Below are 27893 nucleotides of genomic sequence, written 5' to 3'. Positions count from 1 at the left end.
TAAATGATGGTGAAACTGTTCCTGGGTATCTACGTGTATCTATTACACCTCCTACTATAACTCCCACAGTCCTTTACCAGAAAAAAAAACATTAATAAATCACACACTATAGGTAAGTTAGATGATTTGTTGCATAGGGTTTAACTACTCAAAGCAAGGGTCCAGATCTCATTGGGTACAGTTTAATTGAAGATACTGGTTAAAGGAAATAAATCTGAAAATGTTTACATCTGGCAAAAATGGTTGGTTTTGAAATGGATGGAAAGAAATAGAGACAGCAGCAGACATTGCCGCAGCGTGAACTATAATATAATGAACTATAATGAAAACACTGCGGATAAAAAGCACTTACAAATCGGGGAGCCTGCCTGCAGTTCCGTGGCTCGATATCCAGAGATATTTTGAACAGATAGTCAGAAAACTCCTTGTCGGACATGTTGCCCATGGGGTTCAGGTTCTCGAAGAATCTCTGGGCAACAACAACAACAAAAAAAAAAAAGACAAAGACAAAGTGTTGCATTCAGAATCTGTGTATTAATAAACAGTTTAAAGGGCACCAAAGACAAAAGGACGCGAGTCCTCACCTTGATGTCATGTTCCACTTTCAGACAGTACGGCTGGTTCTGATACTGCTGGATCTCTCCTGTGATTTCAGCCACTTTCCTCCTCTTGCTGAAGTTGATCAGCTCCTTGCCGTGGCGTTTAAGGAAGTCTGGGTTGCCTTCCTCGGTCTTCAGGATGTTGGTCAAATAGATACCTAATGATGAAGTGAGTTTAAGTGAATCAAATGTACTAATGAAGAACCTTCTGCTTCCTGATTGTATTTTTCCCTACGGAACCTACTAATAAAAAAATGGTTAAACTCTTTTCATACTTCACATGTCATGCCCATACTAACCCTGTAGGAGACTTACCAAAGAAAGGCACACAGGGTGGGTTTATTGACTTGAGTTTTGCCAAGTATTTCTTAAAATGGTCTTGGCTCAGTTCCACAGCTTCTTCCAGGATTTTCTTCTTCCTCTCTGGTATTGCCTGTGAGCAGAAGGATGAGAAAGTCCCAATAAATTAGCTTTAGCTTTATACTGAATGCGTGACAGGACCAAAAGGCCTGTGAGAGCTACAAATGGTAGAGATTTCTTAAAATAATAATAAAATAACTGCTGTGCCAGTGTATTTTTGTCTCAGACGATCACATACCAAAGGCCTTTCGGCGTCAGAGAGTGCAACATTATTATACAACAACTGACCAGACCCCCCCAAAAAAAAAATCATATCAGTGTGCACGAGGTGGAAACGTTGCCGAAACACCTTGATGGAGAGTAAAGTGTTTTAACAACTGTTGGAAATGTTGGGTGATCACCGCACTAAACAGCTAATAACTGACTGGCCTTACCTGAGATTTATACCAACACACAGCATGGCCTATGTGGTAGCTACTTTAGGATTTTTAGACCCCGCTCTGCCCTGTCAGACTTCGTTTCATTAGCATGAGCACAGGCTTGGTATGCCAACGATGCAAGAATGTTAAGACAGACAGGTGTAGCTAATATTAGTAAGAAATTATGCAAACATTATTATGGCCCTAAGCCCAAGTATGAACTACAGGTCTGTGTTCAGCCAAGCTTGACACTTTGTTTTCCTAGAAAAGCCAATGTATAAACAGGACAAACCGTTTATCTTTAGGCTAAACATCAACTTACCCTGATGGTAACATTGTGTCAAATATAATTTTTATTTTCAGATTATTTTGGGCATTTTCTGCCATTATTAGATACACTAGTAGAGAGGACACAGAGGGGTTATGACATGCAGCAAAGGTCCTGAGCCTGATTCAAACCAAGGACACTCCAGTCAAATACAATTATTTACATGGGCCTTGTTTATTGTCCTTTTGGAACCACTTTTTTGTATCTCCAGCAGTTTTTCAGACAACAAAACTGAATATTACAATTTACAAACAACACAAGTCTCCTAGCGAATAGTGACAACTGTCATGTCACAAAGATTTGTTTAGAAGAGTTACTGTATACTGAAGGGTATAAATAATCTCACGAATCAGCTGCTCTCCATGATGCTACTCTGTACCTGTGCTCTGATGGACGAGGAAAACCAGGCAATAAAACCGAACGTCATTTCACTCTCAACAGATGAACAGTAGAAGAGAATCAATAGCACTAAGGTCTTGGATTATTAAACACATAATGTATTACAAAGAGTAAATTAGAACTGTGATTCTTTCTGCTGGAAATGCCTGTTTATAGCTTGACTCACCTCAAAGGTGTGGTCGAGCCTGTAGACCGGGACAGAGTTGATGGCGCTCACCACCTCCAGCACACCATTAAAGTTGTTGAGCTCTTGGAAAACTTGCAGAATTTCTATGACCCGTGATAACACGGCCACTCTTTCCTCCAGGTTCATCGTCTCTACAATACACCTGAGAAAAACACACAGTCACAGATGCATTTTCCACAGCCAGCACTCTAAAACCAACATTGCTTTACTCAAAATATTTGAATCCTTAGACTCACTTCTCAAACCATAGTGTGAGGTTGGTCGTGTGACGGATCATTCTGAGCAAGTTTGGCGAGTTCTTCTCTTTGTCCTCTTTGGTCCAGACGCTGCCGACAAGTTCAGACGGTCGGACTGCTCTGTGAAGGAAGCAGGGTTTTCAATTTTCAGAAAGGTAATTCTAGACACCAGTGTTGGGATGGAACCGATCTGATAATAACAGGTAAATTTAAACCCCACCAAAGTAACCTACACAAATTTCGATGTAAACCACAGATGGTCCAATCAGAAACTTGCATCTCTAACCACTTTGCCTCCATTTACGAACCTGTAGAGGTCAGACTCAAGCAGAGTCAGCTGGCGGGCGATCTCTATGGGGTGAAGGGTCATGAGGTCAAAGGCATCCAGCTGTCCTGCTCTGCAGATGTGCCACTCTATGGGAGGAGGCGGGCTCTCAAAGGTGATGTTGTGACTGACGCCATTTGACTGGGTCTGCAGCTTCCTCTTAATGATCTTATTGATGGACTCAACCCATTTTCTCATTGACTTGCCTGAAAAGGAAACAGAAAAAAAATATAAAGTAAATATTTAATATCAGAGCCTGACTTTTTCAAATGTCAAATTTGATGTTTTACGTTTTTTACTGTCATGCTACATTGATCAAACTAAACAGAAAGTAAAAGAAACTGCATCAGCAACTTCTTAAAAATGGCTTTCACGCACTACTTCGTCTGTTCTGTTTTGATTGGCCAGCTTGTCTGTGGCCTGATCATAGTGGTAAACCACAGATGTTACATGAGAGTTGTTGAGCAGATGTAAGGACCCAAAACGGGGGAACGATTATGGACGGCTGATGTTTGAATATAACGCTGTTAAGCCTGTTTCACTCATGAACTCTGTACAAGGTTAGGAGAATTTAGCCTTGGACATTGTCCAAAGTTGTGGGTCACACATGTAACACACGTGTGAAAATCTGCTCCATGTCAGTGCGCGATCAGCGAGCACAGGAGGCACAACATGTTAGAAAAATTAAGTAGTGACAAACAGTGCACTGCAACACTCACTGCATGAGAAAGACCATCACAAAGCCCGTCCCGCCTGAGCCTGAGTCGTGCACTCTTTGTCGCCAGCTCCGGCACATAACCTTGGAACGACGGGTCACGTTTGTGGAAACCCTGAGCTCCTTTCCTCCTCTTGACCCTCTCTCCTCTCCTCTCACCTAACAGTTGTCACCACTGTATGACATTGTGTTTTCTCTTGTAGTTGTCTTTCTCCTTCTCTGTCTCCCTCTCTCTGTCCCTTTCTGCTGCTGTCCCCGGCTTTGGAGCTGTGTGTTTTCCAGGGTGCAGCGACTGGTCCTACCAACCTCCCTGTTGTTCCTTTTGTTGCTCTTTTCTTATCTCTCTCCACTTTCCACTAACCCCAACCGGTCAAGGCAGATGGCCGCCCACCCTGAGCCTGGTTCTGCTGGAGGTTTCTTCCGTTAAAGGCAGTTTTTCCTCTCCATTGTTGCCTGGGACTTGCTCAAGGGGGAAGTTGTTTATACATCTTTATAGTCTTGACTTTATTCTGTAAAGTGGCTTGAAATGACTTTGTTCTGAATTCAATTCAATTCAACTTTATTTATATAGCGCCAATTCACAACAAAGTCATCTCAGGGCACTGATATAACTAAAGCTGAATTGTACTTGATAAAAAAAAAATGTAAATAGTTTTAGTGATACATGAAACTGTCATGTAATTAGTTTTTATGCATTTTATTTCTTAAACACTTTTCTCTTATTACGTCTGTCAGTTTCAGGTTTTTCATAGGAAAATGTTTTTTTTAATCGAAACAATTTCGTTCATGTCTGTATATAGTGTATATGCAGGACTGACCTCGCAGTTGAATTTTGCTGGTGATGTACTCCTCTAATCGAATTCGTAGCTCTGGATCGTTCTCAAAGTCGTAGAAATGATGTTCAACCCACTGACGGAAAACGTTGAGAACCCTGGGTTGGAAAGATATGTTACAGTATGAACTACTATCTTTCACACAATTTGTAGGGTACAGACACATGTGCATATTATAAATATTCTTCCATTAATGTCCAACTGCTCTATAATAAAAGAGGAAACAAATATTTTTACCCTATCGAGAGGCTGGACAATTTTACCGTTTTACCACGCACATCTTTTAAAGAGTCATTTTCTGGCATTCTTGCCTTCCTTTAACAGCTGGTAGAGAACAGACAGATGAGCAATACAAAGCATAAGAGCTGACAATCGCATTGGTAAACTAGAGAAATTAAACAGTTTTCAGCTGGTGGCTGGTAAGTATTGCTTAACCCGGACAGTTACATTCTTTTAAAGAGTGGGTACTAAAAAATACAAGCAACAGAGACTTTGGGGGCTTTAAAGGGCAAAGGTCATGTCTGAAGAGGCATTTATTACCTATTTTCAGTATCCTGGTTTTAAAATAAGGAGGTGGGCCACTTGAAAATGTTTCCTTTAACAATAGACCACCCAAACGTTTTTGTCCCAGTTTGTACTTGCAGAGAAAACTTTAAAGATGATGAATGATTCTGAAGTGCATATTTGTTGTCCAACTCAAACACCACGAGACATTTTTTTTAATCTTGTTCAGCTGTTTCTGTGACTAAAGTTTAAAGGATTTTATTGCAGCTGCCATTAACTACAGCAGCATTGCAGTCAGATCCTGAGAGGATTTGAATGGTACTTATAAGACTATGCCTGACTCTGTTGCTCCTTATAAGGACAGAAAGTCTAATACAAAGTAATTCTGCAGCTCAGTGAAAACATTCAGACCTTAACAGGGGAGTGTAAAAAGATCCAAACAACAACAGAAGACAAAGAGACAAAATCTTTGTGGCATTTTAAAGCCCTTCTTAGGAAATAAAAGAAAGCAAGTAAAAGTTGATAGAATAAGTTTGTAACATCTTTTAAGACAAAGGCGTTTAAGTTGACCAGTTGTTCCAGGCTTCAGTTTAAAATAAAAAAGCATTTTTTCGAAAAAGGCCTTTTCAGTAGTTGTATTGTATTACTGTGATACTTTGTTTCCCTTCTCCCACTTACTTCAAAGCTACGTTTTTCAAACATTTTTCAATATTGTTCCTAATAAACGATCGACCACTATTTAATAATATTTAGCGCACAATAGCTATTACAATTGTTTTTCTATTAGAAATTAATTCAAGTTAATTTTTTAATTAATTTATCAAGGTTGATACTTTTGCACTAATTTAATTTTCATTATTTCATTTACTTTACTTTTGATGATGAAAGAACATTTGTACTTGCTGAATGTGCACTGTTATTATGTTTGAGGTTAAGTTTGCAACCCTGTACACTGGAACTGCACAAAGGGGATGTAAACTTAACCCAAAACCTAGTTCAATAACAATGTACATTTATCTGGTACAAATATTCTTTCGTAATTAGAAGTAACAGAAACAGTCAAACAGTGTAAATAAAAAATAAATCATCTCGAAATAAGAGGGTGCCAAGTTTAGCACATGACTGTATTTATACAACCTTTTCTAGTCCTTGTTCATGTTATTTCCCTTAGTCTGGATTATTTGCATGTGACCAATCAACAAGACAGAATAGGCTCTGATTGGCCATTGTACCTGAGTTGGACCGGCTGCACATATTCTTTCCTGAACCTCTGGAGCTCAGCCGCCATCGGCTGATCCCCGTTCCACAGGGCCTGTCTGTCCTCCTCAGTTGGTTCTGGTTCAGGGATCTCAATTCTGTGATCAGAAAGATCAAAATGATCACACATAATATTTCAAGATGTGAGGGAACCCATAACACCACATTACTGATGTTTGTCTTTTTAGACAAAATGTGCAGGTGAAGAAGACTTTCCTTATGGCACAAACATAAGCTCATCAAACAACTACAGCAATTGTAACTGCTGGTGAGAGTACAGCTGTTTCAGATGAACCATATACCTGTCTATCAGCAGGGTGAGCAGCTCCTGGGGTTTGCAGAATGATCGGTATGTGGTAAGAAACGTGCGCACAAAGTTAGGATCTACAAACAGATGAAAAAGATTAGATAACAAATGCAGATAAATAATATTGTATCTTTGCCAAAAACATGCCTCTAAGTTAAGGAATTACACTAAAATATACCAATCACCAAAACGGAGGGTTTTAATAATGTTTCGGAGGACAAGGGTCCGCATGGTCACTCTGAGCTGTCTGCAGCTACACTGCCTCGTACACAGCAAAAGGTGATACACTGTGTGAAGAGTTCGTACAAGTACAGAAACTCAATATTCAAGTAAAAGTGCAAGTATTTGCCAAGTGCCATGGTAATCTTTAAATAAAGAGAGTACTAAGTAGTTTATCATCATTTTACTTCAAGTACAAAAGTAAAAGTACTTCATTAAGCAAACAAGGCTTTTTAAACAATACAGATTTTGGTAATTATGGGAAAGCTGGTATTAAAGTTGTGGCTGATTGGTATATTTCAGATGTTATTCTACCAAAGGATTGCAACAGCTTACCAGCATACATGTGGTAGGTGAGCCTCTCTATAAGCTTAACCACTGTACCACCCTTAATGATGGGGATGCCTGTTTTGCTCTGCACTTTGTCCTCAAACACTATATTCTCCTCAGAGTCCTGCACAGCAAAGCGGTAAACCTCCGGAGAGGGCAGTCTTAGAGGATGTGCCTGTTCCTCATGCTGCAGCACTGTGTCCAACATGCGATCCAAAGTGGAGCGGTACTGCAGAGTCACCAGCGCTGCCATCCACGCTGCCTTCTCCTCTGCTGTCCGTGCACAGAAAACTGCACAGTTTTCATCTTTACCTATCAGTTCAAAGGCATAGCGGAGCTCTGCTGAGTCCTCACGGTCAACAATGCGGATCTTCCTCAGCACAAACTTCTCCTTCAGACGGTACTCTGCCCCACTGCCCGACCCTGGCAGCCGTGAGCTCTGATTGGCCTTGCAACTTATCATTAGACCATCAAACAGGAAGTTGTGTCTCTCGTGTTTGGCACCTGCTCGTATTAGCGGCCCCTCTAGAATGAACTCGCTGCAGCACTGACCAATGTCTTTCCCCTCCCAGCCGTCAATGCTTTTCTGGATCTCATTCATGCGTTTGATGGCTAGCTGTTTGCTACGGACTTGTCTGCTGTACAGGCGGCACATTGGCTCACTATGAGGGAAGAACAAAACGTTGAGTCAGGAAACGAAGAGGCTTAACACACAAAACTTTCTAACATGAAGCAAAATTTACCTTCCGGTTTTGGTAACCGACTAAATAAACTTCTTATATTATTATAAATACTAATAGAGCTGACAAACCCAGGTTTACGGCGAGGCTGATGCTTGGCATAGATACGCTCCACGCTACACTGAAGGTTGAGCAGTGCAGTGATCGCCTGCTTCAGACATTCTCTGTCGTCTTGGTCTTGACTACGCTCCTGAAGTTGCTGTAACACGTGAACACACAATTCCGACATGTTGTAATGGCAAACTACATGCTACACAATCTACACACACAATCTTCCCAGCAGTTATTTTGACATGTCATAGCAGGAACTGACGCAGGTGTAACTGAGTGAGGCAGTTCCAGGCAGCTCATAGTTTGGATTACTGTAACCCTTATTGGCAGTGGTTGTTTGCAATAACACATGTATTTCTCCTGTTTTAACAAGTCAAAAAATCTACTGTGTTGAAGGCCTATAGAAAATCTGTACTACGGTAAATGAGATTGCACAACAGTTTTGAATGCCAGGCCATTTTACAGGTCAGTGTGGCTACTTATAGAAGATATTCAGAGACATTTGTCACATTGTTGGTTTTGAGAGCAACTGTGGAAAAGGTTCTCTAACCAACATTATGAATCTGGTATGCCACAAAATATGTCACTCCAATGTGCTTATCATTAACCACTACAAAAAAAAAACTGTTATTTTGTAACTGTAACTGTTATTTATAACTGTGCATATACCACACCGTACCTGTAGCAGCTCAAAGTAGTGCATACAGTGGTATACTGGGACCATCATAAGCTGGGGAAGGACATATTGGACTGCTTCTTTAAAGCCTTCTGCAACTGACTGGAGACATAAGGACACACATAAACAGTTAGTTATGGATCAGTGTCTGAAGAAATTATGAACATATATTTAAACTATCTTAACCATCACATGAATGAAGAGTCATTTGGAAAACGGTTCCCCACTCACACATTCTCTGCTTACCAAAAAATGTATAATTCTGACTTATGAAAAGATGTTTATTTCATTCAAAAATGCTCAAAGCTATGTACAGTTTATGTGAAAACTTTCACTTTCATTTTCACTTTTAAATAAGTGCTAGAGATGCTGGAGTTGTGGAGCCCAAGTAAAATCCACTTTAAAGAGGCATCTGTTTTATTTGCACACATCAATGAGCAAAATGTGATCATGACTAATGGTCAGAATACGTCTGATATTTACCACAAACTGCAACAAGGGTATGCGTCACTAAAAATATAACAAAATTCACTAATGACAGAAACAAGACAACTGTAAAGATAAAGAGAATCAAAATGTGTAAGTCTGTCTCTATAAGATCAGACAAGAAGTTGCAGGGCGACGAGTGATGCAGAGAGGGAGGGACAAGCAGTTGACCCACTAACACTGCAGAGTAACTGGAGAGGGGGCCGTCACAGTATCCATTTAAATCTCCTGTTCCCCTGATAGATGACTCAGAATCAATACACTAGTACTCAAACTCCACAGCAGTGGCCACAGTGTCTGCTATGGGGAAGAAGCCTCGGGAGGGGAGATGGTCTGTGGAAAACAAAGACATCAGCTGCCTGACGCATGCTGATAAACAGCTGGGGAACAATGTCCCAAGTTTAGATCATGTTATCGATATGCCAGCATCCTGCAGGTCTACAAGGTTTATGATTGTTTAGGACATACACACACACACACAGTACAGGAGAAGAGTCAAGTGACTTTGGCAAAGCAACCTACATGGTTAAATAGCACTTTTTGATGCATAAAAATCACAATCTGGCTTCTATTATAAATTCAATTTGAAACAAAGGGTTGGTTTTAAACATGCTATGACTAACTGTGTTTATATTGTGTTAACAATTTCCCTACACAGGTAAGTGTGATGATTTTTAAGCTTACAAATCACAGTTTTAACAACAAAAAGCAAACCACACAGCAGACTTTCTCGTTTTCTCCATTTTATAAAGGCTAAATAACTGATTAGAAGATTGAAGACACGTGATCCCAATCAAATGAAACAGAAACAGATCATAAATAATAGTAGAATAGTAATATTGTATTCAAATCTGTTAAGACCATTTTTATTTGTTCTGTTTAAAATATTCCATTGAATAGAAAAACAAAAGCAATCGGATTTTTTACAGATATTTTATCATAGGCTTTACAGGAGTGTAGTTTTCAGTGGGAGCAGTCTCTACAAAAACCGTGTGGCAAAATAAGGGACAGACCAACTATGAGGACAACATGTTCCCATTTCACAGGTGCTTGAACCCATGTCACTGTCTTTTGCAGTGTTAATTCTCAGCTTATTTTCATCATGAAATGCGCCTAGAGCCAGTGCCTGCCTCCCCCAAATGGCCCGCAGCGTGGCTGTCTGTTCTATTTTTAAAAGGCGATGTAATTTACCCACAATACCAGATGCTGCAGAGGCTGAGTGCTCGACAGACACATCTCCCTGACAGAGGGCGGGAGGGAGAAAGTAAAGAAGGTTGGAGTCAGAAACTTGAAGCAGAGACAATAAGACAAAGCTGAAAAGCTGGAGGAGAGGCACTGAGATGCCGCTACATGATGTCTGATCCCTATTTTAATACAATGCTTTACATTTATACCATGTCGTGTTGTTTACAAGGAGGTGGAGTGAAGAGGAGGAAAGCGTCCATCACTTCAGAGAATAAACACAAAGTAAGAGATTCCTAAATAAGATTAGTCCACAATACAGAAATGGGGCAGAAGCAGGTTTATGAGGACACACACACACACACACACACACACGATACAAGCGAAGATTAAATTAATTTGGCAAAGCAACATGCTAAATAACTATTTGACCAGAACCAATCAGAATCTGAATTTCTGATTGACCACAAAACTTTCTATATTACGTTTGTTTAAGTAAATGTATAAACATTTTTTTTTAGACTGTGTCGAAACTGTTAAATATTTACCTGTTCCTTCCTTTTGTTATGTTTCATCTTTATTAACAGAATCAAAGAATCTTCAATCAGTTAGAAATGAGCACTTTCAAATAAATGCCTACTTAAACGTTGATATTAAAAGTTTCAATAAATCTGTAAAAACTAAATTGAATTCAGTCTTAAATTCAAAAACAAGAGGCATTACATAAATTTAAATAAATGAGAAACATACGACGTCTGTTGGGAAAGGCTGTGTGACGTGACCAAAGACTTTTGGGTTCACGTGTTTTCCATCAACAAGCTTATGTTTAACAAAATGAAAAAAATAAAAATAAAACACAAAAATCCAGTTATGCATGTCTTTGTCTACTGTATGTCCAATACGGGCTTCTAAGGAAATTTGCTGGGAAAAACACTATGCCATGAGCTTTAAATGAATACCTTTTGTCAATACAGGGCAGAAATAAAATTTATTTTTAACTCCTGTGCCCTTTCCCCCACGCTCATACAATGAGTTTATGAAAATAAACTCTGGATGTGGGTAATCAGAAGACAGTGCCAGTGCTGTTGATCCAACTGGGGTCGAGTGGTTGTTCAAGAGTAAACAGAGTGAGGCCCCAACTTGAGGTGCAGCAGCGCTGCACGACGGTCGGTCAGCAGGATTGTTTATGACTTTACAACAACACAGACTGAGCGAAAAGTTATACACAACAGGTCCATTTCATTTAAATCTTAATATCAACCTAACAAAATGAGACTTTGGATTTTCTGCGTTTTCGAGGTTTTGATCAACAAACAGCAGAAAATTACTACTTGTACAGTTGTGAGTTTAGAGCTCTGCTACTGCTCCATGTGAACAGTCATACTCTTTGGTCTTTGGCCTGAGAAAACACCAGCAAATATTTTGTCTTCAAAGGCTGCCAAACTGCACCCCACTGAGCATAATTCAATGCTATTCTTGTGTGGAATGTCCAAATGAAACAGTGCAGCAGCAGTGAATAAACTGTACACAGGAGGCTGAATATGTCATGACATGCCCTCAAACGATATTGAAAGGAATTCCCCCAAGCCACCAGGTTAACTTCAAAGCAAAACAGGAACAAATACAGAAACACACTATTCTTTGAGTAAACACAAGTGTTCCACTTGCAGCTTCATCATAAAAACAAATACTTTAAATCTTTTGATTTATACGAAACTTTACATTGAAGATTGACAGGAATTCTTAAACCCATAGCAGTGGAACTAAATGTATGCAACTATATGCAACGTTAGTCCAAATATTTTTTAAAGATGTTCTCTATACCCCAAATCTTAACATGGAGAATTGCTGTTGGTGCTGTCATGCTATGTTAACTATTGAACGACAGAGGTGCCATCTTGTAAGGTATGTGTCTAGCTTGCTTTGGTGGTTACAACAGACAACCTGCAAACCTTTTGTGTTATTTAGCTTAAAAGTAGTTTAAATAGTTTGGGCAAAGATATAGCAGACCCTCCTCTACTGACCTATTGTAGTGATTGAGAAAGTTGAAACACAACCTTCGACACAGAAAAGCACAAGAATCCTCACAACATGGCGCACAAAAACATTTCCTCCACTTTACATTTTCTATGCTTAATTACATTCTGGAAGATTACGACAAACATCTTTTCCCCCACTTTTTGTATAGTATTTTTCAAAAGCTCTCCAAGATCATGGCAGGTAAAGACAACCTCCAATGAGGCTAATTTCTAAACATCTTACCTGGAAGTAGAGGCCTACAGTTGATCGAGCCATCAGGTTGTAGAAGTGCTCATGAAAATCTTTGCTAAGGATGTCCTGAGAGAGGGTCTCATAGGGGTCAAAGGCCTGCTCCTTCAATTAAAGAGCAAACAACTTGTGAGTGAATGTTGACACTGTCACCACTGACTGACACTTTATTTATGCAATTTTAACACAAGCTTGTAATGTATCAGATTTTACATTGGGTTGGCAAGTTTGCTATTAAATATTTATTATTTTCCTTTTTTAAAAAGGTACAATGTTTCTCAAGAGATTTTTACCCATTAAAGGTATGTTAATGGTCTTTTGTGTTTATGTCTTCCTTTTAAATGTGTGCAGTAGTCAAAAAGATTTCAAGAATGATGCATCAATGACAGTCGTGCTGCTGGGAAAATGTACTTATTTATTCAGCTACAAGCCATTTTTTAGCCCAGAAGTGTAACACTCTTAAAAAATACTGGGAGTGACAAAGGAGATATCTAACCAACTATCTATCAAATCCTTTATGTCGGTTATCAACATTTGTTAGCTGTACTAAGAAATGGTATATTATTATGCACAGCTATTTATATTAACAATAAATAGAAGCTACGAAAACTCAGCAAGAGATGCCTGAACAGTTTTGCAAACTGTCTTACTTCTGCTAGATCTTCAAAGCAGCTGCCCACTAGAGGGTGAGGGCTGCCATCAGCTGTCATCTCCACAGCATCCTCAATCAGTCCGAGCAACTTCACCGTCAGCTCATGGATGTCCAGGATGTTACTAAATATCACCTCCACGTCCTAAAACAAAGCACGAGGAAGGTTAGGGCTGATTGGGCTAATATCAGACACTGCATTGTAGCATCAATGCATATTGATGCTAAAAACTGTTTCTATGCAGCTGGACTATGATCTAGAAAACTAAAGAAGTTTTTTCTCGGCTGAAAAAAATGGTTATTTTAAATGGGATTTTTAGTTTCATTTTTAGTCAAACAATACTGCAGAAACACACAACTATGACTGGGAACTGTTCCTTTCATTCCACCACAATGTTGCCACAGAACTACATTTCCTGTTTAAACTCTTACTGAAGTAGATTCATGGTTGTAAAATTCTTGATTAAGCGTCTAAATAACCACAAAATCTTGGTAGTCCCAGATATCGGTAGCTTCATCCGCAGTGTTTCTGATAGTCTGTCGTACTAGAGGTTTTCAAAATGAGGCACAGCTCGCTGCTAGAGGAATCAATGTTAGGCTGAGAGAGGCGAGACAGAAAGGTGGTGCTCTGACAACAATAGATTACAGATATGTAATTGTAATGTAATTGTCTGTTATAAACTTCAGTCAGCTATCACTCATGGAGGAAATAAAGCTACTTTAAAACCTGTAGCATGAGTTGCCACAATTTAAATAGACTCCTCAATACACATATTTTTAGATTTATGAATCAACATCCAATAAAAAACCTAATGAAATAAAAAGACTCTTTATACCTTGAATATGCCTGAGAATCAAAGTCAAAGTAGTCATGACAGTTGTAAACATTCAGAGATGCACAACAAATGTAATCTGCTAACTGGGCATAGTATTAATGAGGCCGATCAGCCAAAATACAAACCATAACAACCAAGACATATAAAAAAAAACAAAAAAACAACAACCCTGCCTTACTGATAAAAGAATGTAATTCTTTAAATAACTTTAAGAAATCTTATCACAGAAAATTGACAATCACGTTATTTTAGTGCGTGTAAACACGCTCAATGTGTGTAACCACATAGGCATGTAGCAGGGTGTTGCATCCATTCTCAGACAACTTACTTTGAATAATTACACACACATAAAAAAACAGTGCAAAGAATTAACTTTAAAACAACAACAACAACAACACCCAGCTCGATTTGCCGGAGGAACTCATTAGTTGAGCAGATGAGAACCCTAAAATAGCACAGCCTGATTATTGACTGCTAAAATCTGAATGGAGGATCAGTCCCATCATTATTTGACGGTAACACTTTCTTGACATCTCAGAGTATCTTCAGATTATGCTGCTTTTTAACAGACATAATTGAGGTTATTTTGGCACAGGCTGCAGATGTTGTTCCTGTCTCAACATAATTACATGTTCTGCATTCCACTGGGCCTCACCAAGGTTTAGCCTCCTCACCCAAATGATACCACAAATTACCCAACCCAAAATATGCAAAGCCACAGAAACCCATTAAACTTAACTTTCCATTCACTTCTTCTCAACCCATACACCCACTGTTCAACTCCCCACCCCCACCCATACTTTTGCTTTTCTTTTCGGGAAATATGCTGCTTAATTAGACACAGTGTTATTAGTATAAGATGTCTCTTTGGTTAACACTCCGAGACAGATACAAATGTCTTACTAATTTACTGAACCTTTTACTGGGTCACAGAAAATGGGGTGTTGTCTCAGGATGATAGAAACTGTTGGAGACTTTTTATTAGTCATCGACATATTGGCCTCTTGGCACACAGGATGATTGCTATGGCTGTCAGGTCATTCATCCAAACCCCCCCCCCTCCATCCATTCCGCATTGTGGAATCACCTTAAATGATCAGTTTCTTGTGAGAAATTGCATCAAGGCAAAATTAAAATAGCTTCTTAATGTCTTTTCATGAAAATACATTTCTTCAAGTTTAATAAAACAACACTGTAAATTCTGTGTTTCATAGCACCGGTCAGTTGACTACAAGATTTTAGTTGTAATCTAATTTGTTCTGGAGGAAAGCGAAGGTAAACCGCTTTTCACCATGCACACTGCTGTGGTGAAACACAAACAAAAGACAGCAATATGGCTGAAATGCAGGGATAACAGACAAGACAAATCACTGTGACAGAGGCTGCTGCACCCAGATCTACTGCAAGGGCCAAAAGAATCAAGCGAGTAAGATTAAAGAAGATTAAAGTAGTAAAGTTATTTGTAACATGAGCGTAGTAGTGATACCTGTCTGAATGACAAATTGTTTGTCTAGTCTTATTCTTACTGAAGTTGTTTTGATATTTAATGACTTAAACAAATAAAATAATTGCTACTTGATTGTAGTTCTATCTTTTCAAAAAGCAAAATTGCAACAATCGCCCCAAAAAGACAGCAAAACGCCAAAGAGATAGTTTTACAGTTAAACAATGTGTTTACTCCAGGAAATGCTTTAAATAGTTTTCACCAAAAGTCCTGAAAGGATAAGTCATTGTACTGTACAATTAAAATAGTAAATGCTTCTAATTCCCACTAAAACACACCTATTGTCAAACATATTCCAAAAGTGTTGGGTTAGGAAAAGCAGTAGCTTCACAAATTATTTGTGGCTTATTACAACATCGGAATCATAAAGTCAATGAAGTAACTTGGCTCCCACTGCTCTGCTAACGTATGCTAATGCACTGGTGCTGCTTTATCACATGACTACTATAAATCTGGTGATGCTGACAAAACTAATTCTTAAAAGTATTTCATAAAGAGTCAACTACTACCCACAGAGCCAACTACTGGTTTTAGCATTTGGTGAGCACATGGAAAAAACCAACAATGTGAAAATATGATTTAAGTTTTTTTGACTCCTAAATTAAAAGGTGTGGCTGTGGAGTGGTAGTACACCAATTGCAGGTGGTGTAGTCCCCAGGGGTCCACATGTCATTGCTCATTGTAAATGTAATAAAAAATAAAAACAATACTACATTTTTGAGAGCAACTGACAGGCCTTATTACCTGAGTCGTGAAGATTTTGGGGTTGGACAGGAAATGATGCCGGAAAACTTTGATGATGAGGTCAAGCTCACGCAGGTACTGCCGTTCCTCTGCGATTTCAAGCCTCACCAGGTCATCGTATGTTAGTTCCCCTGAGGATGACGGCTCCTCTGTGCACTGAGACATCAGGCCAATGTCCTCCTCCTGGTCAAACATATCCATCAAAACCTGAAAACAAAGAGCAGAAACAATCAGAGATATCACAAACAAATTCCTTTCACTATAATCCATGAGTTATGAGTTTTGTTTTTCTTACAAATACTAACCTTGTCTGCACACATGGACACCTTGATGTCCTGCTGGCTAATTTCATAGTGCCGAATGTTACCGACATAGTTTCCTGCCAGTTTTAGTATGTCTGCGGATATGTATTCAAGCACAGCTACGATGTATAGGGAAACATGGTAGTCCACCTTGTAACCTAAAACCTCCTGTTGAACAAAAAAAACAGAAGAATACAAACTTAAAAATATTACACGGGGATCAATCAGCAGTTCAAATTAATTTCAGTGCCTGTCTGCACATGAATGAAGGCCCAGATCAATTTGGGGGAATTTGGTGTGAAATTGGTCTGAACTAACATGTCAACACAGTAGGTGTAATAAAGCTGAGTAAAGAGCTTTGAATCACTTTACATTGAAATGGCAAAAGGAAATTTTTTCCACCAACAGAATATTTAACAGATATTCAGCTAATACAAATGTTTGTAGAGTGTACCCTTCATGACTGGAAATAACTAAAATGTTCAAGGAGCATCTAACAAGTAGGGTATAGTAAAATCATGAAAATCCTATCAGTGCAAAAGTTTGCATCCCCTTGATAAACATTATAGGCAAATAACTTAAAATATGTTAAATCAGGTGTCTGATTTAAAAAGAAAAAAAAGATGCTGAGGCATATCAAAATATTGTAAATTGTTTAGGGAATACAGTAGCAACTTTGAACACCATAATCCATAAATGGAAGAAACATGGATGCAAAGACCAGTCCAAGAGGTGGAACACCAAAAGAAAATAGCTGAAAGAGGCACTGAGAAGAATCCAAAACAATCAGCAGGAGACCTGACAAAGCCTTTTGAGGCAAATGGAATAAAAGTTCACATCTCCACAGTCAAGAACAGATTTCACAATCTGCACAAATGAGGAAAAAAAAGCATGCAACAAGCCATTGCTCATTTCTAGACATAAGGCAGCACATTTGGAGAATGCTAAGCAACATAAGGACAAACCAAATGAGATTCAGAATGAGATTATGTGGTCAGATGAGAACAAAGTTGAATTACTTGGAAATAAATCGAACAGGTTTTTGTGGCTAGGAAAAGAAATATCTAAAACTTTGCCGAAGATGAGAGGAACACCATTCCAACAGTTGGTGGATGGTCACTGATCATCAGGTACTGGAGCTAAGCATAAAGTGGAAGGAAGAATGAAGCCCCATATCAAAAGATTTTAAAGCAAAGCCTTCGATCAAAAAGTAAGAGTAATAGCGGTGCATCCTTCAAGACACTTATTCCATGCACAAAGCAAAGACAACTCAGACATGCTTTAAAAAGAATAAGGTGAATGTTTTACCAGGAGCTTTCCAGTCTCCAGAGTTAAATATGATTAAAAAGCTGTGAACAGATCTGAAGGAGTCTGTACATGGCCGACAACCAAGCAATCTGCTAGACTTGGAACTATTATGCCATTTAGAATGAGCTAAAATTGCACCTTAATGGTTGGAGGCAGTTATAACATAGAATGAGGTCATACAAATGTATTAGAGAACATTTCATGAATTGGAATGCGAACTTTTGCGATTGTACCAATTGGGTCTTATTCATTTTTTTTTTTTAAACACAGTGACTGATGGGGTCTTCAGAAGTCTTTACCTTGAGCAGTGGGTGTATCTTGTCCACAGGGAGGAGTAAGGGGTTTCTCCTTTTTCTTTTCTCGATAGCTGACTGGGCGTCTGCAATTGCCCACTTATCTATAGGATGGGGAAAGGTTTTCTGGACACGTTCCTGTAAGAGAGAAAGACATTTTTCTTTTTGAGCTCATAAATTTTGAGAGTCTTAATTGGTTACATTGCACAAACGTAGTAAATTGCTTCTATGGAATGGTGTTGTGGTAGCACGTTTGCTAAATGGACAATTTTATGAGCGAGTGGAACTAAAGGATAATTACAGTTATGGTACTTTTCTTAATTTCACATATTTGATGTTCCTTACAGAAAAGAAAAAAAAAAAAAAGGAGCAAGAGGTAAGGCCTTACTTCTACATCCTGTACAGAGCGAGGCTGAGCCACGCACAGCATGTTGAGCAGCTGCAGGATCAGCTCCTCGATGTGCTGCAGGGCGTCCTCCTTTGCCATAAGGTTTGGGTGGACCTGCTTCTGTACCTGAGATAGATATTTAGAGGTCAGTGACAAATACATGATGCTTGAAAGGTGACAGAAATTTGAATTCTTTATTTTGGTTTTGATCAGATTGGATCTTCTCTGAGAGAAGGAAAACACTCCTTTCCTGTACTATTCTCATGATGTCAACTGAAAGTGTAAATGTGAAACAGATTGTAAAACCTTGTATGATGCACCTCAGTAAGGCTCAAGTCACATTTTATGACGTCAAGAGATCAAGTACAGACAATGTGTGTGAGACAATGACTAGCTGGGGACAATGCTTTCACACAGAGGGTCATACTGGTTGTTTTTTTTTTTTTTTTGCAAGTTTCTGTCGAATAACCAAAAATCACGTCATTTTTATTATAGCTGGTTCTGTTCCAAAGTATATACATATGTTAGACCAATGATTTCTCAACACTCTGTAGGTTAATGTACTAAGGCATAAAATATATATTTTCCAAGTTCTAATTCTGTGTGTTTGTCATTTTTAATCACTTCACACCAAGTTGATTTAAAATAACTTTGCAGTGTTTGAAGCGCTCATGTGAAAACTTATTTGTACAAACTGGAGAACAGCTCTGTTATGCCAAAAATGATTTTGCAATATTTTGACTATATCACTATTTTTCGTTAACATTATTAGCAAACAGTTCACTTGGATCCTATGCTACATTGAAATTATACACAATAATTCTTTTAATGTTGAAGGTTCACATTCATGTTTGTAAATGATGTGTATCCAAGTCCAGTGTGAACACTGTTAAGGTCCTGAACTCAAGGGCATGCGCAAATTTTGTCTGAAATGTAAGCCCCCCATGTGCTTCTATCAACATCAACGACGACTGCATTTACATGCACTTAAGTAACCAGGCTACTTGGAGAAACCAGCTTTCTTGGGTAATTGGGGGGCGTTGTTTACATGCACTTGACAAAGCTGGTTACTGGAAACCTACATATGCCTGCAGCAGAAGACTCTGACTCATTTTGGAAGCCTGGCACACAGATTTTAACCAATATTGAAAGAAAACGCAGCTTTCTGGGTTTTCTTTTTGTTTTGGTGGGGGTGTTCGTATCGCAACAGAGAACGGAAAGAAAAGGGAAAAAACACAGAACACACTGTTTAAATATAAAAAAACAAACAAACAAAAAAACAAGCAAACATCAGAAAGTAACTTCCTTAGATTCTACAAGGCTCTTTGTGTAAGAAACATTTTCTGTCTGACTTTAGGTGGACTTTGAGGGGGCATCCCCCCGTTAAATATCTCTCCTTTCATTTAACCTTTCACTTAGCTGTGTGTTCCTGTCTGCAGCCTTTTGTTACGCACATGTGCAGTTAAAGAAAGTCAATTCCAAACCTGGTTACATGTAAAAATGACTACGAAATCAGAGCTTCCCAACAGAAATCTACCTGGGGACAACAGGTCTCCCTAATCCCCCACTCTGATTCTAGAAACCGGCTTTTTACATGACAGTTAAGAAATCAGCTTTTCAGAGAAAGTCAACTGCAACCTTTTTGCTCAACTCCATGTAAATGCACATAACAACAACAAAGTTTGCGTGATAGTCAAATCAAACTGGTTCTTCATTAAACTATTTAAATATGATCTGTTCCTTTCAGGTTGGCTTCCCCATACATGTCCAACAAATTTGAAATGTCCACATCTCTCTTGTTGCTCTTCCTATTTATTCTTATCAGACAGTAAAAACCCGGCACTAACTGATGATGACAGTCAATTTGTGCATGCTCAGAGATGGCATCATCATAATCATCATCCTAAAAACAAACAAACACCAAAAAAAAAAAAAAAAAAAAAAAGACATTGAAGCTAATCTGACTGTGGGGGCGGTGGTGGGGGAACCACAAGCTCGATGTAGTTCTATCAGCCTCCAATGTTGCATTTGAATTTGATAACTGCATAATTATAAATGTGAAATATAAAATGAACCATCAACTGACAGTCAAAAGTACTGTAAAACATAGTTGACACAGGAAGATAGATTTAAATAGTGATAGTGCATAGATAAAATTATTTAAAACAAACATGAAACATCAAGTGCTTTGTCTAGCGGGACACAACAGAAAAGCTTTTTCTAATTTTCAGGCTGAAAAGTCTGAAAATTAGACTGAAAGAAGCTGCTAAACAATGAGTCTGTCATTTAGTTTTTATATTAAAAGGGAAAAAAAATGTGTTTAAAGCTCTCCGTTGTCATCAAGGTTTTCCTAGTAGTGGGACTGAGCCAGGCTGAAGGGTTGATTTTAGGTGCAGACAACAGAGAAGGTGTGGCTTCATAAGGTCTACAAGTGGAAAGAGAAGAACACCCCCAAGCCAACCTCCCAAAAGCTTTCGTCATTTGGGCTGTGCCTCCTTGCAGGAATGCTGTCAGTTGAGATATTATTATAGCACCCAAAGCAGACTTACAAGGGAGAAAAAAAGTCTGTGGGAGAGAACAAGAGGAGAGAGGTGGATATAAAAAGAGAGCCTCACATTTGCTGTCGGCTCACAAAAGCCTGGCTTGTTCACATGCTATGATGGAATTACCCTGGCATATAGTAAAGTGGGGCGTTATGATGACAAAACATTGCCCCCAGATTAAGGAATGTGAGAGGAGAGTTAAAAGGTCAATGCAGACCGGGCTTCATGCATTCTTGTGCTCTGACTTAACAGAGATGCAGCAATGAACAGGATTTCCCCTCTGTCTTTCGAGCTTGAGATAAAATCATAAATTAAAAAAAAAAAAAAAAAAGACAGAAAACTGACATTTGTGGAATTATACAAGACCCCTTTCCTAAATCTGTTTTGGATACACATTCTGATTCATTAACGACATTCAGATGTGTTTTAAAGCAAGAGAAGCTGGAAAATCTGAAGCCACAACTTGGCCTCGTTTATGCTTCTGCACGTCATTTCTGTTTTGATGCACACTCACAAGACCTAACAGTTATAAATAAGCTACAATTTTAAACTCTACTTGGAAAAAAATATCAAAGCAGAACTACGCTATTAGATAGATCCTCTCGACCACAAATAGGCACTTGACCAAATTCCACAGGACACCAGGAGCTGTGAGTCACAGCACTGAAACTACGGGGGTTTTCCCTGACTCCATTCACAGAATAGTTGGCTCGTTTCAGAGAGGACCACATCGTACAAGTGTCGTCCAATTCCAACAATGTCAGGATGGGACACACGGCAACATAAAAACATTTGTCATTTTATTAAATTAAAAACTTTAAAGTAATCAAATTCAAATACACTGTATCCAAATGTAACACTGTTATGAAAGGTACCAAAGTGGGTTTCTAGATTTCCCTCCAGTACATGAAGTATATTTATTGTCTGAATTAATAGGCAACAATATTCACAACCAATTAACAATGTAATTGAATTAATCAGAAATTGTAACCATTAATCATTTAAATCTCTTTCATTAAACATGACATAAAAAAGCTGCATCCGGCTTCTAAAAAGTCACTATTTTAGGTATTTTTTTAAAGATCAAAGATTTTAGAGATCAAAGTGTTAAAACGTAGTATTTAGAGTAACATTAATTCCCCAGCTAAGTATCCATTAATAAAAATGATAATTAATTGCAGTTGGACCTGGATAAAACTATATAGGATGATGAAGCATTGTGACTGGCTGAATCTTTAAACTGTTCCCTCAGTAAGCTGCACAGTTGTCAGTTCTGCTTGATGACGACGTCTAAATTCAGAACTGACAACAGAGCAAGGTCATGTGCAGGTATGACTGCAGCTCCCTGTATTTACAGACCCACAGTAACTTGATCCTAATGGGTGATGGATGTAACATCTAATATAGCTGGCGGCAGACGCTCAAGTAATGCAAGCAAAGTGAAAGCAACCAAGTGGAAAAATAGCAGGGGAACTCCTAAATTTGCAAAGGCCTAAGCTAAAAACATCACAGAGAAGAGATACTAGATTCCCCTGGGTATGACAAACAACTTTTTAATTCATCTTCTCTTATTAATGTTCACCAACTGAAATAAGCGCAAAACAGATCTGTCAAGGTATTTATTCAATATTACCAATTATTGTGTGGAGAGTAGCAACATTATAGTCACAGTTAAGAATAGGCAATACCAGAGTTTTCACTTAGTCTTGACAGAAAGTAAAAGCCAACAATATCTGATTAATAAATAGGTTAATCAAATCATGAATAATACTATCACTATTACCAAATACTGTCATCACTGAAATTGAGAAGCATGGACCTGGGATTAAAACTAACAGAACTTGGTTTTACTTGAAGTATTCATCAAAAATGTATTTTAACTAGTAAAATTTCTTTCCAGGACCTGACTGAATAATGGTCTAAAAAAAGTTGTTAAAAATTTACTATATTTTACAATGTGTCACAATGTACAATATCCTGGACAATAAATAAAGGAACTGTTAATACATAAGTACAAAATATATACTTTTAGGTTAATCAAGTAAAATAATGATCTGACAGAACAGAGCACTTTATCCCATTGACGCGACAATTCGTACGATAGTGTAATGACTTTCTTTTGTCATGTATTAACATGTGAGCATGGACACATGCTCTGAATGACATCATCTGGAGGAGGTTTTCAGTTAAAAATGATCATTCAGAGGAGTTTTTAAGCTAGAAGTAGAAGGATATGAAAACCATTGAAATATAATCTGTATACACTAGTATATATTTCTATACAGTTCTAAAAGTAGAACCGTTTTAGCTTCTCAGATATGCTGATTTGCTGCCATTCTATTTTATATGTGATCAAGAACGTAATGTTTCACTTTCATCTCTTTCACAAAATGATTAACCTATAAAGTAAAGAAACAACAGGCTGCTTCAAACGAGATGTTAAACTCTCTTGTTGCAGAAAGATTTTCTGTTTTATGGTAAATAATAATTGTAAATGTAGCATCTCTAGATTTAATAACTAAAATTAGATAAATTAAATAATAATAGTAATTTTATATTATAATAATAATAAAAAGATATTCCAGAGATGAACCGTTAATAAACCGATAAACTAAATCTTTGGTTATACATAACCTTGATCATACATAAGCTGTCAACCTTCTGAGCCACATTAAAGTGTTCAGTTTCATGGGTCTGAGGAGGTAAAGGCACAGGAAGTCCCAGCCCTCGCTCACTCTCACTTTCCCTCCCACCATCTCCCTGCCTATCTGCTTTGTTCTCTACCATCACAGAGCGAAGCCACGGGGGAGAGAAGATCATAGCAGCAGACAGAGAGGTATTGATGTGCGTGCACAAGGCAGCAGCAGCAACAGCAGGCTCATACCAACCACCCACCCACCCACCCACCCACCCACCCACGCGCACACACACACACACACACACACACACACACACACACACACACACACACACACACACACACACACACACACACACACACACACACACACACACACACACACACACACACACACACACACACACACACACACACACACACACACACACACACACACACACACACACACACACACACACACACACACACGAGAAGAGCCAAAACCAGGGTTCACAGACCGATAAAAACTACCAGGAAAAAGTCTACAGAAGGTGATCAATGATTTTTCAGCAGCCAATAAGCTGAGTTGTACCCATATGCAGCACAAATACACATAACCCCAACACAGATGCATACAAACAAACAAAACACATGAGCATTGATATAACTATGTGCCACTGTCAGCACAATTACACAGTCTCTGCCTTAACATTACTGCCGTATCGTTAAACTGCTGCTACAACTGAATCAGTCAGTGTTGACTTTTGTTTGATACCAATTTTGAGGAGAGCTGCAATGCTCAGGGAATTCATCAACTGGGTGATGTACAGAAAACGAATCAATTATTTTCGTGGTTTTATATTATGGCTTTACAATTGATATTTATTACACCTAACACCAAATTGTTTGCCAGTTCAAGCTACACAAAAAGAAGGGTTTAAGTTTTGTTATGTCACAGACAATAGTGTAGTAATGTATAGTAGTATTTAGGATATCATAGGGTTTTGTGCATTAAGCCAGATAAAATAATTGTTTGAAAACTTAGTGCTTAGCCAGCGCTAGCATGTAACTAAATTTCTGCTCCACCCAGATGTTCCTGCTCTGCTATGCTGTTCTACCATCTGCTAAACTCTGCCACTCTCAGCATAGCTCTTCGGTTCTTCGTCCTTACAAATGTATAAATCCGACAAATCATGCAAAATTCAGTGCAACTCTCTAGCTAGAAGGGTGAGCCTTGCTCAAAAACCTTTAGAGGTTTAGGACATTTCTCTGCACCACTGCCAGTGCTGGTCTGAGACTTTGGGTTCAGGGAAGTCTTTTTAACAAATTTCAAAAAAAAATTTTTTAAAAATTACATCTGTAGACTTTGCAGCTCATAAGCTGCCAGTGAAACCAGAGGCAAAAAACTTTAATTCAAATATTTAAACCATAGACATTTAACCTCAAAAGATTTTTTCATTAAAAGTGTCAAACATAGAGACTGACAAAAACATTTTTGGTCATGTACTTAAGAAAATACACACTAGTAGATCAAAGTCTCGATGTTCAGTATAAAGCATAGGACAAAGAGTTAGAGGTCAGAGGTACACGTGCAGCTTTTTAAATCAGCTTTCATCCCACGTCATCAGGCGGTGCAAGAAAAAAAGCAAAAAAAAACATCATGCATGTCTCAATTTCAACACAGGTGTTGTTGTGTGTGCTAATGGGAAAACAACAAAAAGGTTGGAGGTAATAAGAGGCCAGATGGTGTTAATACAGGGTTAACATTTCTAATTCAATTGATTATTCTTCTGGCTGTGGGGCTGCATCAGGCTCAGGTTGCAGGTAATTTGGCTTTTGTGTCTTGCGTGTATGTTATTGTGTGTTTGCATATGTGTGTATGTTTTAGTGCATGTCTGCGTGTGTAGTGGAGAGTTGGGGGTGGGGCATGTTATTATACCCAAGCATGTGTCACTGTTTGTGATTCATGCCATGACATCATCTGCCATTACAACCAGACTGTCTGGGGAACCACAGGGCAGAGATCAACTCTGAGGCAGCAGGCACGCGTGTGCATGCAATCACACATACACGCACACACATTTAAAACATGTGCACACAAAAAGACACATTGTGTGCGTGCGCACACACACCCACCCACACCGCATATAAAGACAAAGAGACAACGATAATCCTTTAGACACACAAACATAAATGCAGCAAAAAGGCACGTGCCCAGCCATTCTGTAGATAACACATTTGTACACACAAATAAACAGAAACTCACAACCACACACACTCCTACACTGACATTTAGCCAGCTCTCCTCGGATTCAGGTCATGCGGTAAAGACAATAGCTGGTGGACGTGCTGTCGACGGGACGTGGTCTCACTGTGACCTCCGTCTGGCCTAACCCAGTGACCCTAATGAGCTTGCATACACCCATTCTCCTATTGAAAGCCAATCTGAAGATAAGCGGATGTTCACAGACCTGATTCAATATTCTGGGAAAGATGGGCAACTTATGTATTAATCGCCTGTACTACTGTCTGTAGATGGCCCTGGGCTGCTACACATTAAGTCCAATCTGTTCCCAGGAACATGGACTCCCATAAAAACACGACAACAAGACAAAGTGTTACAGTGAAAATGTGCTGCGTTTTTATTAAATGTTACTATAAGAGGTGCTATTGGTCATCTTCTGCTAATTAAACTTTTCTGCAATTACTCAGAAACATATGAACATGCAGTAAGCTCATACAAACAGAAATTAACGTTTGACAAAAGGCAACTATTAGGAACGGTCACTCATTAAGACGTTATTCACCTACTAACGCGAATGGTGAAATAATTGTTGCTCTCTAGTGAGTAGAAAGGTCTTTGTTTAATTTCAACATTTGTCTTTGTGTAGAGGACTATAACTGGCTGTGATGACGACAAAATAAACAATATAAAAAAATGTTGAGGAGCTAAAGTGTCTCTGAGCAACCCCTTTTGTCCCCCTATGCTTGACCCCTCCCTAATCAACAATGCTGGGGAGCTCTTAACCAAGACTCTCAACCCCAGGGTGACACTGTGGCTGTTCTGGGGAGCTTACGAGTACTAGTATGAAGATAAGATAGTATGTGAAAGACCTGGACAAATAAAGGTTCAAAAACGTTCGGAGCATTACATTTACGTTAAGGGCATTAAAAATACAGACAAAATACCTTCATAAAATAATCCCATTCAGCACATAAAGCAGGAAGGAGGATACCATTAGTTGCAGTTAGCATGATGTCATACTGTACTTATATTACACATTGAATAACCGTGATATTACTTCTCGTTTAAAAAATGTGACATAACGAACTCTGTCATGCTGCAGAGATGCCATTTTGACACCAAATTCTTTTGGTGTTGAATGTTGCTCGGAGAGTTGCTTACATTAACTTTGTAGGATGAGGAGACAGGAGAGAGACAGACGGCTACAGAAACATGAGGAAAACACAGAAAGTAAACAGAAACTGTAACGTACTGATTCAAATAATTCAAAGAAGGCATTATCTAACAACTGTAATACAGAAGCTAGGAAACAAAAAAATATTTTGTAAACGGGATCAAACGCTAATATTTCTTCATTTTTACACAGGAAAATGTTGTTTCAATTCTGAAGAGTAGTGAAACAACTACTCTTAGGTGTACTGCTTTAAAAAAAAAAAACTTCCTCCATACACAAAAACATTGGGCTTGATATCAGAATGAGTGCCGAATCAGGCTTTCTGAGGTACAATAAATGACAGGGAAAGCTGTATCTCTTATCATAATTCAACTGGACCTATCACAGGAGAACACTGGATTAGAGGTGTGTAATTTATCATTGATTTCATTGCGAAGTAACAGCTTGCTCTGTTTAACCTCGATGAAACTGGCAGCAAAATTATTTAAATAAAGTAAAAAAAAAAAAAACAGAATTTAACTGGCTACTCCTGTTGAGAGGAGAAAAGAGGCAACACACACTCACAAAAACAAAGCTGGCTTGTAACCTGACCGATCTCAGCTTTAAATGTTAGCCTGTGTCTCATGGAGCAGAGCCCTGGGAACTCATCAGCACAGCACTGCATTACCTCAACATGGCAATGGAATGAAACTGTACCCAGCAAAGCTCTGGCCTTTCTCTACATGCCAGTGAAACAGCAGACCTGGGGAATGCACAGTTATTATTAACAACAGCTTTATCGCGGGCAAAATGGCACTCTTGCATAGCACCAGCCACAGGCTATGGTGATCAAGTATATCCACGAAAAGCAGACACGGATAAAAGAA

The 27893-nt window shown here is 38.7% G+C and overlaps 1 protein-coding gene across 2 annotated transcripts in view; it reads right to left on the bottom strand.

Moving 5' to 3' along the window:
- Nucleotides 1-27893, bottom strand: part of sos2 (son of sevenless homolog 2 (Drosophila)) — a 38427-nt gene that overhangs the window by 4933 nt on the left and 5601 nt on the right. For both annotated transcript variants that reach the window (XM_067479212.1, XM_067479213.1), the window contains 18 exons: nt 18446-18571; nt 18064-18195; nt 16460-16624; nt 16155-16361; nt 13072-13215; nt 12416-12526; nt 8489-8587; nt 7830-7957; nt 7025-7680; nt 6465-6546; nt 6138-6260; nt 4387-4499; nt 2837-3059; nt 2529-2648; nt 2272-2434; nt 915-1032; nt 585-757; nt 353-469 (listed from right to left, as the gene is read on the bottom strand). In XM_067479212.1, coding sequence (XP_067335313.1) covers nt 353-469; nt 585-757; nt 915-1032; nt 2272-2434; nt 2529-2648; nt 2837-3059; nt 4387-4499; nt 6138-6260; nt 6465-6546; nt 7025-7680; nt 7830-7957; nt 8489-8587; nt 12416-12526; nt 13072-13215; nt 16155-16361; nt 16460-16624; nt 18064-18195; nt 18446-18571 — 3000 coding nt within the window. The remainder of the gene's footprint in view (nt 1-352; nt 470-584; nt 758-914; nt 1033-2271; nt 2435-2528; nt 2649-2836; nt 3060-4386; nt 4500-6137; nt 6261-6464; nt 6547-7024; nt 7681-7829; nt 7958-8488; nt 8588-12415; nt 12527-13071; nt 13216-16154; nt 16362-16459; nt 16625-18063; nt 18196-18445; nt 18572-27893) is intronic.

The sequence above is a fragment of the Channa argus genome, chromosome 16 (genome assembly GCF_033026475.1).
Source record: "Channa argus isolate prfri chromosome 16, Channa argus male v1.0, whole genome shotgun sequence".
Classification (NCBI taxonomy): Eukaryota; Metazoa; Chordata; class Actinopteri; order Anabantiformes; family Channidae; genus Channa; species Channa argus.
This window is presented reverse-complemented; position numbering and strand designations above follow the sequence as displayed.